Raw genomic sequence first — 19,074 nt, 5'->3', positions numbered from 1 at the left:
TTAGCTTAAGGAAAAGAGTAAACTGTGTTGTTTAACTTACGAATAATTATTTAGCAGAATTATATTGGATCTTATACATCAGAACAATATAATCATTCTTTATTAACTAACCTGACATTTTAACATTTTTTTGCACAAATATTTTTTTTATAATTACGATGTATGTAATCACATAGTATTTACTAATTATTCCTTACTAAACTTAGTACCTTTACAAAACAAATTATATGACAAATAAGGCTGACCAGATTTATTATTTCTCTAATGTAGTCCTGTATACACCTTACTCAGTCGCACAGTTACTTTAATGATACACATTAATGACCAACCTGTTTGTCAGTTAGGATGAAAAAAATAGTTGGAACAGACATACCACTAGGCAGTAAACTGGAAACTTATGTCGGATGATTTATTTTAGTTGTAATATAAATAAAGTAGTCGTAAGTTTCTTTATAAACACCTAAGAAGTTGTTTGGCACTATTCAAGTGTTACACTGTGATACAGTTAGCTGTCTGCCTATGAAGGTGGAATATGCTTCCACTGAAATTAACCTTAACAAGCTTTTGTGTAGATATTTTGCCACAGCGTATAAGGTTGTTTTCAAATAATGGCATCGTCCAGTAGCCCAAAACAGCCAGCAAAGAGCATTTTAAAAAAGTCCAACAACCACGAGCACAAAAACAAAGATGCCAAGTTCGATGAAATGAACATTCTTGCCACTTATCATCCTGCAGATAAGGACTATGGCCATATGAAAATAGATGAACCAAAAACCCCATACAGGGCGGACAATGCTGATGACCATGATATTGATGCAAGTGAGATTTCAAGGCGTTTGGAAAGCGCCAGCGATCCCAAAGTGATGAGAAATAACGATAGTGGCAGTGGAGTATCGGAGGATGATGATGATACTCTTTCTCCGGAAGAGCGTGAAAGGAGGAAAAAGTTTAAAGCTGCAAGAAAACAACATTATAACATGAAAGAACAGATGAAAAAGGCGAAAGAGCTCTTGGCCCAAGAGGAATTGGAAGATGACTAAAAATCACCTGCACTCAATCCAGCACTGTTCAGTTCTCTGTCTTGGCTTTTTACTGCAATAAGTGATTCATTGCATGTCAATTCACTGCTTATTCTTCACATGCGTGATCCACATGCAGCATGCCCTTACAACAAATCACTCTTTCATGAAAAATGATTAATTATTGAATGAATACCTACCTTCAGCTTTTCCAATTGTATACGCAATGAAGTATAATCTGTTTTGTTTTATATTGCTCACCTACATTTAATCTTGGAAACTTTTGTGACGTGGTTGTATGAGATGTCTCTGCATATACTGCCCATTGTCTTAATTGCCAATGAATTAACTTTTGCTTGAACTAGAGGATTATGATTTTTCCCAATGAATTGAAAAACCCTCCTAAATGATTTTCTTCAGAACTGTTATTTTGTTTTAGAAAACAAGTTCCTTAGAAACAAGTTATTTCAACATATCTAGTCATGAATTTTTTAAAGTTCCAGAAAATAAGCCCTATTAACACTGAATACAGTACCATCAAAACAAAAATGTATATTTTACAGTACCATCAAAACAAAAATGCCCCTTTGTTCATTTAAGTAATTTTTTTGACTTGAGTAATGCAATTAAATAACCAAGGCTTTACTTTAATCACATAACCAAGTTGTAGCTTTGACAATACTGCCTCAAGCAACTGGCTTTTCAAAAAAAACTAAGTAAAATGTTTGTCATAAAAGAAACTAGTAATTGCTTTACATTTGAATAAATTGATACATAAGAGGTCGTAAGGAAAATCTTTGTGTACACTGTTTGTGAAATGCAGTCTCTGAATAATTGATATTGCTTACCATGCTTAAGATTTAAAGTAAACTGTTCTAAATATGTTTTCAGACTATCTTGTTGGCGACAAAACCATTGCAATTTAGCTTGCCTACTAATTGATCCTGAAATCCTTAAAAAGCTTTTGTATTTGTGTTTTGATTTATTGTGTTGAGCTATAAAATAGTTTTGTATTTGTGCATGTTTATATAATCAAAATAAACAGACTTGTCTTTCAGGTAGTTATCGAGACCAGAAGAGAAATTAAGCATATCATAGTTATGTTTTGTTGTTTAAACACTGATTATTAAGGCGATGCACTGCTTAACCATAATCAAAAGTCCTGTGACAAACGTGTCTTTATAACCGCCCCTTTTTATTATGTCTTAAAAGTGTAATTGATTTACCACTTCAGTGTATTATAATGAACTCCAAAATTACTTTGCTTAAAGGAAATTTATAAAACAGAAGCAACGTCAATCGTTATCTAGGTTTTAAGATATTTTGGAAAACACTATTTTTGATATCAACGAATGAAGCGACCGACTTTGATTCAGGTGACTTGTGAAATTGACACTATCACTTAGTCATAAAGTGTCTTTTCCAGTATATTTGCAAAGGGCGAGGTGATATCTCTTGAGACTGTTTGATATTACTTCAGACAAGGTCTGCGAAGTCGGTTAAAAATAACGTGAGTCTAATTCCGGCCAAAATAGTAAACCCGAGTCCGACTACGGTCAAATGTGCGATTTAGTCCATCCAAAGGCCAGCCTGTAATCCGCCAATTAACGTAAATAAATACAGTGGATGTTTAGCAATCCACCATATTTAATTTACTTCGAATACATGGTTGAACAAAAACTACCGATGTGCCATTCCGCATTTACAATTTAGATTTGGCGACCGTATCAGTTTTAAAATTTGGTAGCCTACTGAGCAGATACGCACGTCGGACTCGGATTGTTTAACGTGGTCTTACTGGAGTCCCCTGTCCAATCCGCAATCCTGCTGTTTCATTTAGTAAAACAAGTATTATTGTCAACTAGATTGCTTAATAGTTGTTTTTTTGTGCGTATGGTAAAATGCCCCAAGTTTCATGTTATATTTGCTGGATCCTTACATACAAAGCCTAGTTTTATTTTGGTTAAACTTTAAAAAATACCTCAATCAAGTGCTTTGTTCCCATACATACATTAACAAAGATAGGATCCGTACCTAAATAAGGCGAAGGGTATATAAACCGAGGTAGGTTTTTCTTTGCTTTACGCCTAACGGGTATTCGCCTTGCATTAAAGAAATATCGACCATTCTCACTGTTACACAAGACAAACACTTGGTCTGACAATAAATCAATAGAGTTCTTTGCAGACGTAAAAAAAATTAAAATTGCCTTTCTGTTTGATTTAAAAATCGGCACACACAAATAAAATGTTAGGTTAAGGCATTTTCTTTTAATATATTAATATTTACGTGTTGTATGACAAGATCGATCAGGTATGCGAATTTGGCCATTTTTACGTTATTTATCAGACAACCTTGATCTAAACCAGGTTTAGCATGTTTTTTTTTTTTAAAACCCGTTTTAAATCAATTATGTCTAAGAAACCTACTCTCTTTGGTCAAACAAATGTGGAACTGAAATCTAACTCTACATTAACAAAACGCCGAAGCATTTTTTTCTCGTTTGTTTGAAAAATTATTTCCATCAGGGTTTTAATAAGGCCTTTATCCCCCAACTATTTCACCACCCCATATCTAAACGGTTGCTTATTGCAAAGAACACTTTTCAAACCAGTTTGTCATTGAGGTAAAACTTTTCGGTTTTTGACCAGCATGACGACATTTTATTTTTTATTGGGAGACTTACAAACACTATTTCGCAAACTTGTAATGTAAAACGTAATCTCAAAAAGCATAAAATGCGTGTAATACCTTTATTTGCACAATCGTTGTACAAGATTGAATAACAACGTATTGCGTTAAACGTGCTGAGCTTGGCAAACACTTTATCGGGATCAATGTTAATTCGGCCAAAGGATATACCAGGGTCAGGGTGGTTCAAGACCTCGTCTGGGTTCGCAGTGTTATTGGCGTGTTTTAGCGGGCCACGCACAATATGATATAGTCTGCCATAAACAAAAATATTAAACTCACTACATAAGTTAGTAAACCGAATATCATTTGTTTGGATTTATATGATCAATATATTTGGCCTCTAAAAGCATTATCAGTATCTAAAAACATCATTGATGTGCAACCAGAATCGTTGTTTTTTACCATTCGGATTCAGGCAGATTCTGTTATTCGAAAGAAAACCCTTATTATAAACTGTCATGCTGATTTCACTATTCGTCTAGATTCAACTGGAACCTATCGTATTTTTTAAATTTTCTTTACACTTAAGATGAGCGAATAGTCACTGCATAAAACTTCCGAATGGTACGCTGATTAAAAAAAGGGAAATACTAAATTTAATGAAGTTCCGCGGGTCACAAATAATATTGTCACGGGATTGGGTTCGACCACCCTGAAATAGAAGTTCATATTTCCACCCACTGGTTGAGCTCAACCATTCGTTTTAACGCCCAGAGTTATTGAAAGCCTCTCGATGAGTTTTCCGTGATCGGTGAAACCGGAAAATCTCTCGCAAGGCAACAAGTTCTGCACACTTTCAAAAAGGCGGATGGTGTAAAGCGGAATAGGGCACCGTCCGGTTTGCCTTCAGTCGGCGAACTGCTTCGCGAATGTGGCGAGGCTTGACGGGCGGCTGCTCGCCCAGCCTTTCCATCACGTCTAGGGCCTGCTCCATGATTTCGCCCACGTAGACCTGCGCTGACACGTTCAAGAGAAAGGGTCAATAAGGGTTGTTTGTCTGTGCGGACGCGCTGGGTCGATAAGGTTCTACGACAACTTGATTAAAAACAAACTACTTCACAGTTCCGTATTACAGGGAAACTATTAAATATTGGAGCCTAGTTGTTGTAACGCAAATTGCAGCACTGCTTAAATTATAGCGGTATTTTTTGTAATTTCTGACGAACGTGTTTACTATTTACCTACTAGCAAGATAAGAACAACGTAATCTGTTTTGCTACTGGGCAAGTTGACATCACGTGGCCCATTTTTTTGTCGCGGCCCATTTCTATTTTTTTAAAACCTACGTGTCCCCTTTTGGTGTAATCTACAAAAACCATAAATACACTTTGGGGTAATCTACAAAAGCATTGACAATCATATTCAATTTGTAAAATGCACATCTGTTGACAGATTGTTTAAAAATTTGGCAAGAATGTCTGTATTTACACCAAAAGCATACATAGGTAACTAAAGTTACGTTTACGGTTAGAGGTTTATCTGTGTCATTTTGCTTTTTCACCCAAAATAAAGTAATGTATTTTGCATAAGAGACAAACTCAATTAAAAACAAGCTACTTTACAGCTCCGTATCACAGGGGAACTATTAAATATGGGAGCCTAGTTGTAACACAAATTACATGAATGCTTAAATTAAATGCATTTTTGATTATTTCTGAAGAACGTTTGTACTATTTCTTTTTTATAAAGATAGCAAACGACGGAATCGCTACTGGACAAGTTGGCAACATGCGGCCCATTTTTTGTCAAGACCCATTTCTCTATTTTTTGAAAACCTACATGACCCCCCAATTTTGGTGTAATCTACATAACCATATTACAATCCTATACAATTTGGCAAAATTTTCACATTTGTAGACCAATTTTTTTTTAAATTTGGCAACGTTTGGATTAATGCCGAAAACAAATAAGGAATTAAAGTTACGGTTAAAGGTTTATTGGTGCCAGTACGACTTTTCTATCCAAAAAGAAACTGTGACAATTTAAAATCTTTATGGGCTTCTGAGTATAGAGATGTGCTGGTGGACAACTAATATAACAAATGGTAAACTATGTATCTATTTTAACAAATGTTGTGGCCAAAAAATAAGCATAATGTTGTCGACCAATTCGAAGACTGGTTAATTAATTTTTTTTTTTTTTTTTTTTTGGCGAAATATATATATATATCTTTTAAGATCTGGTTAATGTGTCTGACCTGAATTGCTAGCTTTGCTAGATTATTTTGCTGTTACTGATCAGGAATTAAGGTCGACATTTATCTTGCAAGGGTCAAGGTGATTTTCATTTTTAACATATTCAGTGCAACATATATTTTAACAAGTTAACATTTTTTGAAATCGGTGTGGTCAAACTATTAATGTTTATTATTACTATGCATCCCAAATTTACCTTAGCAACTCCTGAAACTGCAATAACAACATTTTGAGAAACACTGCATCCAGCAATGTTTTGCATTAGACGTTTGATAGAAGCTTTCGGAAATGATGATCTACGATACATTTCGTATCTGTTGAGCTGCTCATCAGAAAACGAGGTCACCAAGCGACTAAAATGCACAAAAAATGATGGACATAAGATCTTCTTTAAATTATTTGAACACAGTTGCTTTGGTCAGGGACAATACATTGCACAGGATAACTCAATGCTAACTTAATAAATTTAATTGTATATAATAGCAAAGGAAAACAACATTTTCTTAAAAGGAAGAATGTGCAATCTTTTGCCCTGATTTTAGTTTAAAAAACATTCTTAGTAAATAAATATTATTAAGATTGTCACATCTTAATAAACATATACTGCCATAAAAAAAATTAAGGTCGTTTGGAATATTTCTGTTTATCAGAAAATAATGTAAATTAGATAAAAAATTAAAACTTTAACCCATACTTCAATGCCTAAATTAAGTTTACAAGTATATTTTAGTTGAAGGAATAAGATGCCCTGTGTTTAAACAATTTTTTCATGATATTTGGTTTAGTCATGTTATAAAAAAAAATTTAAGTTCGTTGGCACTTCAGTTCATCAGAAAATAATATAAATTAATTAAAACTGTAAGACCACACACCATTCTCCAATGCTTAAAATGATTTAACAGCGTATATTAATTGGATGAATAATAGTCCCTGTGTTTAAACAATTTTGTCATTGTTATTTGCTTTAACAAACATATTTTAAACAGTTAAAATAGTTGCTCTCAATCAATTTAAACAATGCTTTGCAAAACCAACAAAAATACATATAAAGCATGAAGACTAAGTTGCACAAACTAAGTTAGGGAACATGTAACACCATTTGACGCTGTGCTAGAATCCTACCACAACGCAGAATTATTATTTGGGTTAGGATACGGGTTAAATTTTGGGTTTGAGTAGATCAAGTATTATTATTAAATAACAAATATAATAATACTTGACCCATCCACACCCAAATCCTAACCTAAATATTTTGCATTAATTTGATTCATGATTGATCGCTGTACTTAAGTAAGATTCTAGGCCAGCACCCACTAATTTACAACATATAATTTGCCAAAGTAGCTAACATTCGAGAAAATTATTTTGCAATATGGTTAAGTCAAGACATTAAAAAAAGAGTTCAGTCTGCGTTTCATGACAGCTTTTGCTGAGAACTTTGGTGTTCGGCGCCAAATTTTCTGTAAGGCAATCAGGGTTTTATGCACATCACAATGTTTTTAGTTAACAAAGCATAACTTTTAGGTGTAATTTATTGAATTAGGTGTGCACACAAATTTTAAGATGCGCAGTCACATTTTTAACCCAGTGCACAGTGCACACCCCATATTTTTCATAGAATTTGTGTGCACACCAAATTAGTACATTGCACACTGATATTTCAAATGAAGGTTAAAATGCTATAGGATTTACCTCAGGTGTACAAAAAACGGTATTGTACATGTGCACACCTCAAAATCAAGTGATACTGTTGCACACCAGAGGTATCGTCATGAAGTGCCATGAAACGCAGAGTGGCAACATTTACTTGCAAACTGAAAGTATGAAGTACCGGTACCATCAAAATGCACAACGTTTTTTTTTACATTAGGTGTGCTATTTGCTAATTCATGTGTTCACACAAATAGCTTTTCATACAGCTACATATTCATCAGTCAACCACTTAATTACTATCTGAAACCTACTGCATTTTTATTCGTTCTTCTGCCTCATTTAATTCTTTCTTCTTCTTGGTAGTCAGACCATCCTCTCCAACGCTTGCCGAACGATCCAAAGTCGCCTTTTTCGGTGGATCTGCAGGCGACTTAAATGAGGAATCGGAGGTTGACGAATGAGTTCTCTTTCTTGCCTGTTGATCACTGCTATGCGCCTCCGTGTTTGGCACGCTACTCATGTTAATTTTGTGGGTCGTTGACGTCTGGTGAACGACGGCAAATATTTTACGGAAAATACACGCTTTGTTCGTAAAAAGTCTTTACCAACAGATTGCATGGGTAAAGTACCTACCGATAAGTGTTGGCAATTTAGATAAGTTTTACAAGAACGTTGATGAAAAAGTTTACCTAGTTGAATCATAAAGTACTAATACTTCCATATTTCATCAAGGTTTTTATATTTTATCGAGGTGATCAAACTGCAGTACAGTAGACCTTTCTAAATAGCACAGGTGTTTATAGCATGTTGTTTTAATTTTACAAAAGCTAAATTGTTGTGAGCAATACAAATTTTAGTAAATTTAAAATATCTGAAAAGACAGATTTCACTTGCTTTTTTATGTTTAAGGAAGTCAACAACAAATGAGGCAATTTTATTGAGAGAAATGTCTTAATTTTACTAAGGTAAATATATATGAAAACAATATATGATTGCTCGATTTACATTTATTTTTAAACATTGTTCCAAACATTACGCCTTCACGCTTAATTGAGCACACGCAGAGCTAGCTAGAGGCAACCAGGGCTGCCACTCCTTGGGATTTTTCCCAAGATCTTGGGATTTCAGCCTAGACCTTGGGATCTGGGGATATCTGTTCCATATCTTGGGAATTTTAATTCATAGCAGGTTGAAATTACAAATACTTTTTTGCTTGTATTTAAGGACTCATTTCCTAATACGAAATAGGAAATAGCTATTTACCAGCTCGCGGGTGTACTTATGTGGCGTAACAATGCTATTACTTGCTTGTTAGATGAAACTGTTCATTTACTAGCTTGTGTGACGGCGTTAATTAAACAGACCCAATCGACGATGATAAATAATGAAAGCTATTAGAGAAGGGGTCGACAACCTACCGCCGGAACCGGCCCGCAAATGTAATTCATCCGCCCGCCGCCTATTTGACAAACTAGACACGAGTCAATTTTACTTTTTGACTATTTTAACTATACGTTAGTGCAAAAAAGTGTCGCGCTTCGCGCGAATGATCTTTGTGCATTCGGTTTGTTTATGCTTTGATGCTGTCTTTTAAACTATAGAACTCAGCGCTTCTTTATCGTTGCGACGTGGAAGGCTGGCAATTGCGTTGCGGACAAACTAAAAACGGATTCAAAAATATCAACATTTTTGTATTTTTGGCAATGTAATAAAAAACTTACAAGAAATTTATAAAAAATACACAGTTTACATAAAAAAAATCAAGCTCGCTTTGCTAGAGGTAAAGCTATCGCGTTTCTTCGAAGTAGGTTTATTACACTTTTCATTAGTAGTTTGGATGACGAGGTGTGGAGTGTGGACTCGAAAAAACAATTTACTGCCTCCTTGAATGTAATCAAACACGGCTTCAAGTGCATAAAAAAATCGAGGCCCGCCTGATTCACAGTTGTGCTAACATTTTAATACCACGCTTCTTCGTTAACTTCGTGTGCTGCAGAGACCTTTATCAGTTTGGTATTGGTCCGCGACCAGAAAAAAAGTTGCCAAAACCTGTGTTAGAGCTTCAATACACATGGGTGCATACCACAAAGTTCGCCACAGTCTCTTATATTTCAGATTTTTTAATCTTGGGATTTTTAGACATGAAACCTTGGGATATATTGAAAATCAGAGTGGCAGCCCTGGAGGCAACGCCTGTTATAGATGGGCGTTGCTAGAGGTTCACATCCACACGTATAAAAAAACCTCCAGAACCACTGTTTCTGCAACTTTTTTTCTCTTATTAAGGGGTAAAAGTCAGGTAATTTTTTACCAGAACAATGAAAATATTCGCATAAAAGTTTTTAGAGGTGACATCTTAAAAGACGTCAAAAAAACGTAGCCTTGGGAAGCCCGAGGTTATCGTTCGATGTAGTATACACAGCTATGCAACTAATTTTTTTGTTTATATACAAACAAAATAGATGGACGGACTGTTAAAAATGGGGCATTGACCTGGTTAAAACAAGAACTTTCCCTATACGATTTTCCTGTAAACCTTCTTTTACCGTTAAGTGCAGTGGTTCCCAAACAGTGTTCCCTCTTAGGTGCGCAACTGCGCAATTGCGCAGTAAAATTTGCTTTTGCGCACCTACATCGTTCCCAAATTAAAACTAAAATATCTTCACTTTTTTGCCACAACAGTGCGAGCATTTCGCATTGGCCGTTTTTTCGTTGATGTTTGTAGCTGAAAGCAAGTAAACAAATCAAATCCGCATTGACGATTGTGACGTAATAAATTACTTTGTCTGATCGTTTTTTATCATCCATGCTGTGTTTGTTTTTGTTATCTCGCGTAGAATTCAATGTCTATTCAGAAAAATCAAGCTTAAAGAAAAAAATGAGTTTATTACAGTGCCGAACATAGCAGTGGAGTGTTTAACAATAATTCGGGATTATGAAACCGAAATGCATTTTTATGGACGTAATTTTTTAACACAATCGCAGTTTTTACACGATTTCTGTGCAGATACAGCTGTGGGGTCAATAATGGCTCTCACAAATTGACAAAATCATTTTATTAAAATGCAAATGAGCGAATAGTTCGTGATTCTTGATTGTGCGCTAAAGGCATCACGAATCCTATTTTTTTAAATTAGACATTTTGTCAATTTAACCCAAATATTTGGATATTTTTTCACGCGACCGCTTAGTTGCCATATGTTTGAACATATATAACTCGATTACAGTTGCACATGTTAGTTTATTAATTATAAATATGTGTTTCGTGCGTCATCTTTAAAATTTTCACGCCTCGCCACAATACAAAAACATTTATCAGCGGGCCCTGCCAACGCAGCCTTTAAATATTCTTGCGCACTACAAAAAATATTTGCGCAGTAGAAAATTTTCTTAGAGGGAACACTGTTCCCAAACTTTTGGCTGGCGGCACACTAAAAATAAGTCTTAAATATTCCACGGAACACTTTTAACAGAACAACAATAGAGTCATTCGCCCTTACCACACGACAAACTATGTAAATGTTCTAATATGATTAATTTGTAATGGGTAGTGCGTACAGTCTAAAATGCTTGCGTGCATGCCTATTGGTAATACAAATACTCCGAAAATTATAGAAAGTTTCGCGGCACACTTGGCAATCTCTCGAGGCACACTAGTGTGCTGCGCGACACATTTTGTGAATCACTGGTTTATGGCCTAACCAGGGTTTCTCAACCGTGGCCCTCGGCCCTCCTGGGGGGCCACGGAGCTATTATCGGGGGGCCACGAGCGTAAGTCTGTAGCAATGTCGTAGTATTGCACTATTTTTTATTTTTTCAGTTGAACTTAAACTTGTAGTATTAAACCTACTCTGACCTATTGTAACGCATTTTTTCTTACATGTTACTACCTGCTCTTCGTGAGAAGTTTTGCAACAGTCGACCTCAAGCTTGCAATTCTTTGTCTGTCGCCTAATTGTCAAACATTGTTACGTCACCTACAACGAACATTTGTGTTTTTCTAGTTAGTTTACTCCGTATTTCTTTGAAACGTTTAACCAGCATTTTAATTAGTTTGTAAACCGCAAGTTTGAATGATAGCAAAACTAATACAAGCAAGTTGAACAGGTTTTTCACAAAACGTCAAATAACGATATTACCGTTTTGGCTCGTAGAGATAGGTTTGTTGTTCCATTGATAAATTTTGTTGTAAAATTGTGTTAAAGCCAGCTTAAGAAGACAAAGAATAGTTGAATTGCACATACTTTCAGATGTTTAATTACTATTGAAAATGCGTTTTTACAGAAAGCTTAAACAAGGTTTTGTGTTATCAAATGTCAAAAATTCGCAAATCTGCACTGCTCGCTGGTGATGTAAAATCATTACGACCCTTAAAACTTATAAATCACCGTGTTAAAAGGAATTGTCGAAGAAAGAATAATGCCGCCACAAATTCTAGCTAATTTTTTTATGACCGAGGGGGGCCACGAGGATTAAATGCCTTTCTAAGGGGGCCACGAGACTTGAAAGGTTGAGAACCGCTGGCCTAAACGTTCCGTTAAGAAATTCAAACCGTAGGCTTACTTTCACCGTTGCTCATCATAGTTGATTCGTGGGAAAAGTTTTTTTTACCAACACATAGGTACTTCAGTAGTTCAGTGCGTTTAAACAAATCGGCCGAACTCAACTTCTCGAGCTCTGAACAGCAACACAATGCCGAGGTAAAACGTTTATTTTAGCGGCTTACAATAGGCATTGTTGACTCATAAGGGAACGTCGATAAATTGTCTGAACCACAAAAACTTGTCGTAAGGTTGAGTTGTGACAGTTGGTCGAAGCCTTGTATGATTTCAAACGCGTAGAAAATTTCAAGCGCTGGTTTAGTACCTTATCAGTTTAGTTGATCACTATAAATTTCAAATTCGAAATTTTGGTTCAGGTTGGTGAAGTGCTTTCAAACGAGAACATTTTTGCCGAGACGCACAAACATGCAGCCAACAGAGTCTAGAGAGTTTGACCACTTGCGCACGCCTTTATGTATTCAACACCCCTTACTTGCGAGAAAATCCATTAGACTTGCTGTTGCTTTAGGCCGCCCTACACAGTTGCACCAGCAAAATCGTACGCTTGGATGAAATGAAAGAATGCCAGGGCGGCCTAGGGTGCGTTTTACACTGCAGCAGTTCCGTTTGGTATAGTTGAGGTTTCACGGGTTAGAGGAGATGCGATATATAGGCTGAGGATGGAAAAGGCTACTGCAGTTACATGGTAGTGAATCAAGGTAGGTTTCATTCAATAGCCGTGGCAAACTTTCAATAACCGTGGACCTCAAATTTTGGTTTTATTTAGTTTTTCTTTCGAGAATATTTAAAAACAATTGGTCATTGTAATGGAGAATATTGACAGCCAATAGGTCTACATAATGGAGAATATTGACTGCAGTAGATCTACATACATGGTTAAATTTCTTGAAATTTGGTCTGAGAGAGATTTCTTAAAATTTTAGAAAATTGCGGAAGATGTACGGAGATAATCGTATATTAATTAAATTTAAACTTCTTTGTGCTTTGGTTTTTATGTTTTGGTCGCTTGCAGAAACAGGTTAGGTCACCGAACCTGTACTAATGTTGGTATATCACTATTAACAAATATTGTGAAGTTTGTTTCAATTAGGGGGACGCAACTCCAAAAGAAACGTGGGCTGTTTACTTAAATTGATATACCCATTTTAACGTGTATATATTGTTCTCGAGCAAATATGCAGCTGAAATACATGCTAATCACACGGAACTAAAGTTTTTTCTGTGGTTCAAATTAGAAAAACTTTAATGTAAAAGGGTAGCCTACGTGAGGTATTAGGCGCATCAAATAGGTTCGCATACTACCAGCGAACCGAACTTTTTAAACCGGATTTGGGTCAATTTTTTCCGAACCGTAACCGAACCTGAACCGCTTTTGTAGGATTTTAAGGAGCCGAACCGGAACTGAATCGAATATTTTAAAAGAACCAGAACCTTAACCGAACCCGAACTTGTCAAAAAGCGATTCACTCCAGCATGACGTCTTATATGAATACTTATATTGTATTCGAAACGGAAGTTTATAAACCGGTTTTGAAATAACAATGGTCGAACCGGAACTGAACCGGATCTTTTAAATTCCTCCAAACCGGAACCGGAACTGAACCGGGTTCCGAAAAATCCTTGAACCCGAACCGAACCTGAACCGGAAAAGTCAAACCGTTCGACTCCCTGGTTATAACGTATAGAAGTTAAGACAAGATAAAAAACATTTTCCCAAAATTTTCGTCATAAATATGTTTATTTTGCCTTTGTATTTATTTGTGCTGTGTAGCTTCTGGTGACTCTATGTGGAAAAAATACAACTAAATGCTCTGTTGAGGGGCTTACCCATTTGCACGTGAACAGAAAATGTAGGTTGGACGTCACGAATCGATTATGCACAGGACATATATCAATTACACTATTGTCACTATAAATACTCTTGTAATTATCGTTATGTCAATTCAAACGCACAGCGCTGGGTGGAAAACAAACGCCCGCGGATTAGAAGCGTTACCTCGAGTTCAGGCCTAAATAATTAATTAAAGCCGTTCCGGATATTTTGCATTGTCCTAAGGGCTTAGGTACCTAGGTGGGTGTTCGTTTTTCGGGGCTGATTTTCTAGCATTGGAGAAGGTCACTTTTCATAGCCGCATGCAGCAATGCGAGGTGTGAGAACGGACCTAAAGCATACAAAGAAAAGGCGATCCACCTTATTTAAGCGGCCTTGCACACTGTACACTAGGCATTTTTAAACTGGGGTCCATGGATTGCGTGAACTAGTTTTAGGGGGTCCACGAAGGCCTAATTAAACTATTAGTGTTTATTTAAGCAATTTTTTGTAAGTCTGTTCGTATTATGACGTAAATTTATGGTGTCATCACTAAAACATTCTTGCCTTCACTGTTCCTTACGAAGAAAAAAAAATTTACGAGTTAAGAACCCCTCTGTACACACGTGTGAAAATCGTGCGAAAGCTGGTGACCGGGTGTCTTTTGAGGTGACAATTAAACTTAATCTTTCAATTTGCTTTGTGCCCAAATGATTATTCGCGTTGAGCGAAGTTTAGTGATTACAAACGGCCTCTGTTACGGACACATTTGATTAGTTATCACTGTGTCGTATGTCGATTAGCTAGGCCTACCATATGTCCTCTTTTCTAAAGAAAACTGAACGGTCCTCCGAGGACGCTTAAAAATGTCTAAATGTCCTCTTTTTTCGCATTTCGAGTTTGTTGCTTATACTTTTAACAAGGCTTTTAGGCGTGACGTTTTATTTATTACCAAAAAATACTATAGCCATGAAACATGCTGAATTGGTTTAAAATATTTTTTTTTAACAAATTGCCTTACCAGCCCTACCTTCTTAAAAGTTATTGCAAACATTGCGCCAGAAAAATGTCAACAGAACCTCACATGTAAAAAGGTCCATTAATAGAGTAAAGGTGTTAGTTTTGTAGGCCTATCCTACTATCAGTGTTACTGTACGTCAGGCTATGTTCTTATTTTTTACAGAAGCTTGTCTAGTTAGTCTACAGCAGCGGTTCTTAACCGGGGGGGCGCGCCTCATTAGGGGGACGTCAAGCAATTCTTAGTGGAGCGCTAGCTCTAAGTTAATATTTAAATTTTTGCAATGATGCTAATGGTTTCGTTTGTGTTTTACATCACTCCTACAGTGCTGTTCTGTTTTGGCCAACTTTAACATTGAAACTGAAAAAAAGTCATTTTTACTTTTGTAATTTTTTTAGCACAAAGTCGAGTGCGATTGCATGTTTTCATATCATCGAAGGTATAACAGCCCTTTTTAATTAAAATTTTGATAAACGATAAAATTTATCCACAGTTCGAACTATGTTTTATCCATATTTTATATATGATAACAGGCTCGCAACAGGGGGGCTCAAACTTTTTTGCGCGAATCTTCAATGTTTTTGCAATATTGCCGTTGTATTGTGTGTCGTCTCACCTTTTAAAACACGATAACGCAATGTTTGGTTTTTGCGCTTTAAATTTTATTTGGGCTCAACATCAGAGCCTTGAATTTACAGTTGAGCGCCAATTCAACCAATTAAACTCATTTTTTTCGCGCTTCGCGCGACCGACCACAGGCTACACTATTTTCAAGTTGTCTCATTGAAATTTAATTGAAAATGCCGAATTGCTTTTTCGTAGGGGAGAAAAACTCTGTTTAGTGATGAGCTATAAAAGTATTCTTGTTTCAGAAAGGGACGTATATTAATTTCGAAGGTTAATGCATTACTTGTGGATATGGTACGTTTTTCTCAAATGTTACAATTCTACTTTCTCTTTACTTGCAGGCAAGAAAATGTCCTCTTTTAGGGTGCTGAAAATATGGTAGCCCTACGATTAGCTTACCGAGAAACACGTTTGGTATACCTAGACATTTAAAACCAAGATTGGAAAGTGTAAATCATTTGGAAGTAAAAACGTTTAGACCTATTAAAGCTATTGTCTTTGCGCCTTACCAAGGGTCGTGTTTCGACTGGAATCAACGCCCTTGCCTGTTCCACGTTGGAAGACCTTTAATAGCAAATATACGTGCAATAGTGATGGTATTCATTGGATGAAAAAGTTAGAAAAAGGTTTAGCTTATTTTATTTTATGAAATATACATATACTCTCGAAACTTATACAGTTAGCGAAACATATGTTATACCTAGCCAAACGCCTCATGCTATTTTCATCAGGTTTTTAAACTATTGAGTTTTACATGTTTATATACGCGCTAGCGGAAGGTCATCCACAAAAATGTGCTGTCAATGCTTTAGGATTCCTTAAAGATACACCAAAAACCTTTGAAAGCTTCGTTTTTTTTTAGGGTGTTAGGCCACAATTTCCCTTTGAGTTAACAAGTTCAGCTCGATTTAATATTACGACCTAGTAAAGTGGTATAAATGTTTAGGATTTACGACAACATCTGGCAATTTTATTTAAATTCGCCTAAAGAGGAGTGTTTCACATTTCCTATCTAACCAATTTGCAATTTATGCCATGAAATTTTTGCGCGTTTGATGAAATGTCTTCAGGAAAGAAAGTGTCGAAATGTATCCTATTGGGTACAAGTAGCCTATATATGTTGAAAACTTGCCCAAAAAGCTTTGACTTCAGTCGTCATTACGTAGCTGTAAATACAAGCGAGCATTTCAGGTTAATCAAAATATTTTTACAAAAGTAATTTAAAAAAATGATCCATTAGAAAATGTGTAGATTCTAAGACGGTTTTGCACCATTATTCTACATTTTTGTATTTTCTTGTTCACCTTAAATGAAGGTGCACTGCAATAAAATCTAGAGCCACACAGACTGACATGCATCGTGTTGATATAAAGGCCGTAGTTCGAAATACACGCCATGGGACTTTTTAACAGCGTTCAGGGCCGATTTTCAATTTTCAGCCCGATTTCTGACTGTCGCTTTCGAGAAAAAATGTTAGCGGCGAGACTTGAAAGTTTCCATCAAGTGCAATAATCGCGCATAACTCGGGTTGAAAAAATCTTTTGAAGGGGCCCCGCGCGCGCTGTGCTGTGCTAACAAAAGGCCGGCGCCGTGCTAGGATTAGCGTTTCACGGCCAACAGTCAGATCCAGCCAAGTCAAACAGCGTCGCCCGCGTAGCGACATGGTGCGACCCGCGCCGCTCGCAAAAAAATCCGGGCGCCGATGTCGGGAGAAAAACAGGCAAATCCCCGTTGTTGTTTTCTCTATTGCAAGCTTCCCAGGGCCCATTAGTCGACCCACGGACCTTCAGAAACAGCTGTCTGCCTTTCGTTGGCCGTTTTGTTCTTGACTGATCTGCTCGACCGGCACGAGAATGCAAAGAGGCAGATGCTGAGTCTTGTCCGTGACATTCCTAAGGCGCTTTGTTGTCAGGCGAGAAGCAGTGCATGTCAGACGCCAATCTGTTAGGTTTCGAAAGTAAAGGCAAAGTGGTTTCGGCAAGGTTAAGGAATGCGTAAAGGTGGGGTTAGATTAAAGCGCTACTTCAGCAATGAGCTTTTTTGAAAAGTCGACTGCATTTAAGTCTCTTTCCGCCAGATATCTTTGGCGGGAAATGGTTGCCCAAAACCCGGCCAGTGACATCATCAGGCTTGACATGTCGCCGGCATAGAAACTTACACCTTTCTTGCGTATATACTTCACAATTTATTGATAGAAACAAATTTAGCTTTGTGTCGAGTTTAAATAAAACAGAGCGATAAAAATCTGTTCAGTAATAGTTGTGGGTCTCACACCAGAGCATTGGTTCCCAAAACAAATTTGGCACTGAAGGAAATGGCGGTAACACGAAAGACTAATAAAGCGCCAGATCGACAGGTTTAGAGTTTTATTTTTGCTTTGCGGCTTGCCTTTTTACCCGCAAGCATCCTGAGACAGCTAGCAGGGGCGTTAACTGCGGAGACGCGACATAAAACAGGCGAATTTGTGGTGGCGCTTTGCGATAGGGCTGCTGCTATATCCTGTGTGGAAGGTGATAAATGTTGCAATCACTACGTAATCGCCAAATGTACGGTACGGGCGGCCTTTGAGCTCCGTGTGTGGCCCCACTTAGGGATCAGATGCTGTTTTTTGTTCATCTAAAATGCTTTACCTCAAAAAGTAAAAGCCTTTAGTCACGTAATCAATTTAGACGCTATACTACACCAAAGGGGAGTACGCAGCTCGAAATTCTTAGAGAAATATCTCCGGAAGTAAACAAGATATCAATCAGAAATTTTTACGCATTACTCAAAGCAACCTAAGTTAACCAGCAATCGGAATCTTCTATTTTATTGAAGGGACCGTATCCGCTGCTCGGCCTAACGGCTTTACGGTTACATCTTGTTGTACCTTATCTGGAATGCGACTATCGAACGACAAAATGTTAAAATCCTTTAAAGAATACAAGCAAGCTGAAAACAGCTTTGTTACATGCATGCGCGACTTCTGCCTGTATTTGTGAGGTGCTTAGATACTGAACAGGAAACAGTAAAGTCGATAAAATAATACTGGCGCGAGGTGACAACAAAAACTACGAAAAATCGTAGACATAAGTGAAACGAATGACAGAACAACAAAAAGAGAAATTCTTGAAAAAGTGGGAAATAAAAGCGTGCAATATTCCTCTAATTTAGGGTTTACAAATATATACACCTAATCATGGTGCGACAGTGCAAATTATGTCGATTCCAATTCACTTGAGGTATCAACCTGTTTCGTCAGAAACGCCTATTTAGGTGCAGCCAAAAATTGCTGCTTGGAATACATATTGGTATATAAATTATTGATGTAAAACAGAGTTGCAATTTGTTCTATCTCGACAGCCTTACGGTTCAGCCAAAAGGCTTCGCACCATTATCTTAAATCGTATAGTAGGTATTTGTTTAAGTAAGAGAAGACTGTTTCCCACATTGAGCACAAGCCTAACGTTTGGCGGATGTTTTATAAAATCAGCGTTGCACAACTATAAACAGTCAG

At 36.8% G+C, this 19,074-nt stretch overlaps 2 protein-coding genes across 2 annotated transcripts; one reads left to right on the top strand and one right to left on the bottom strand.

Moving 5' to 3' along the window:
* Positions 1 to 542: 542 nt before the first annotated feature.
* On the top strand, positions 543 to 1,567 carry LOC146166993 (protein phosphatase inhibitor 2-like). Its single transcript, XM_083388940.1, has one exon. The coding sequence runs from the start codon at positions 609 to 611 to the stop codon at positions 1,038 to 1,040; it is 432 nt and encodes a 143-aa protein (XP_083245066.1). The 5' UTR covers positions 543 to 608; the 3' UTR covers positions 1,041 to 1,567.
* A 2,110-nt stretch (positions 1,568 to 3,677) lies between these two features.
* On the bottom strand, positions 3,678 to 8,234 carry LOC146166992 (transcription initiation factor TFIID subunit 11-like). The gene is made up of 4 exons (XM_083389282.1): positions 8,195 to 8,234; positions 7,873 to 8,105; positions 6,105 to 6,261; positions 3,678 to 4,665 (listed from the first exon to the last, which is right to left on the bottom strand). The coding sequence occupies exons 2-4, from the start codon at positions 8,079 to 8,081 to the stop codon at positions 4,510 to 4,512; spliced, it is 522 nt and encodes a 173-aa protein (XP_083245408.1). The 5' UTR covers positions 8,082 to 8,105; positions 8,195 to 8,234; the 3' UTR covers positions 3,678 to 4,509.
* Between the last annotated feature and the right edge of the window lie 10,840 nt (positions 8,235 to 19,074).

This window comes from Ascidiella aspersa, chromosome 1 (assembly GCF_963924565.1).
Source record: "Ascidiella aspersa chromosome 1, kaAscAspe10.2, whole genome shotgun sequence".
In the NCBI taxonomy this organism is placed as follows: Eukaryota; Metazoa; Chordata; class Ascidiacea; order Phlebobranchia; family Ascidiidae; genus Ascidiella; species Ascidiella aspersa.
This window is presented reverse-complemented; position numbering and strand designations above follow the sequence as displayed.

What these genes read in the sequence shown, in the direction of transcription:
- LOC146166992 (XM_083389282.1), bottom strand. Translation starts at nt 8,081, where the DNA reads ATGAGTAGCGTGCCAAACACGGAGGCGCATAGCAGTGATCAACAGGCA. An exon ending in GAAGAACGAATAAAAATGCA is followed by an intron (nt 6,262 to 7,872) that starts GTAGGTTTCAGA and finishes TGTGCATTTTAG; the next exon opens with TCGCTTGGTGACCTCGTTTT. An exon ending in CAGTTTCAGGAGTTGCTAAG is followed by an intron (nt 4,666 to 6,104) that starts GTAAATTTGGGA and finishes GTGTCAGCGCAG; the next exon opens with GTCTACGTGGGCGAAATCAT.
- LOC146166993 (XM_083388940.1), top strand. Translation starts at nt 609, where the DNA reads ATGGCATCGTCCAGTAGCCCAAAACAGCCAGCAAAGAGCATTTTAAAA.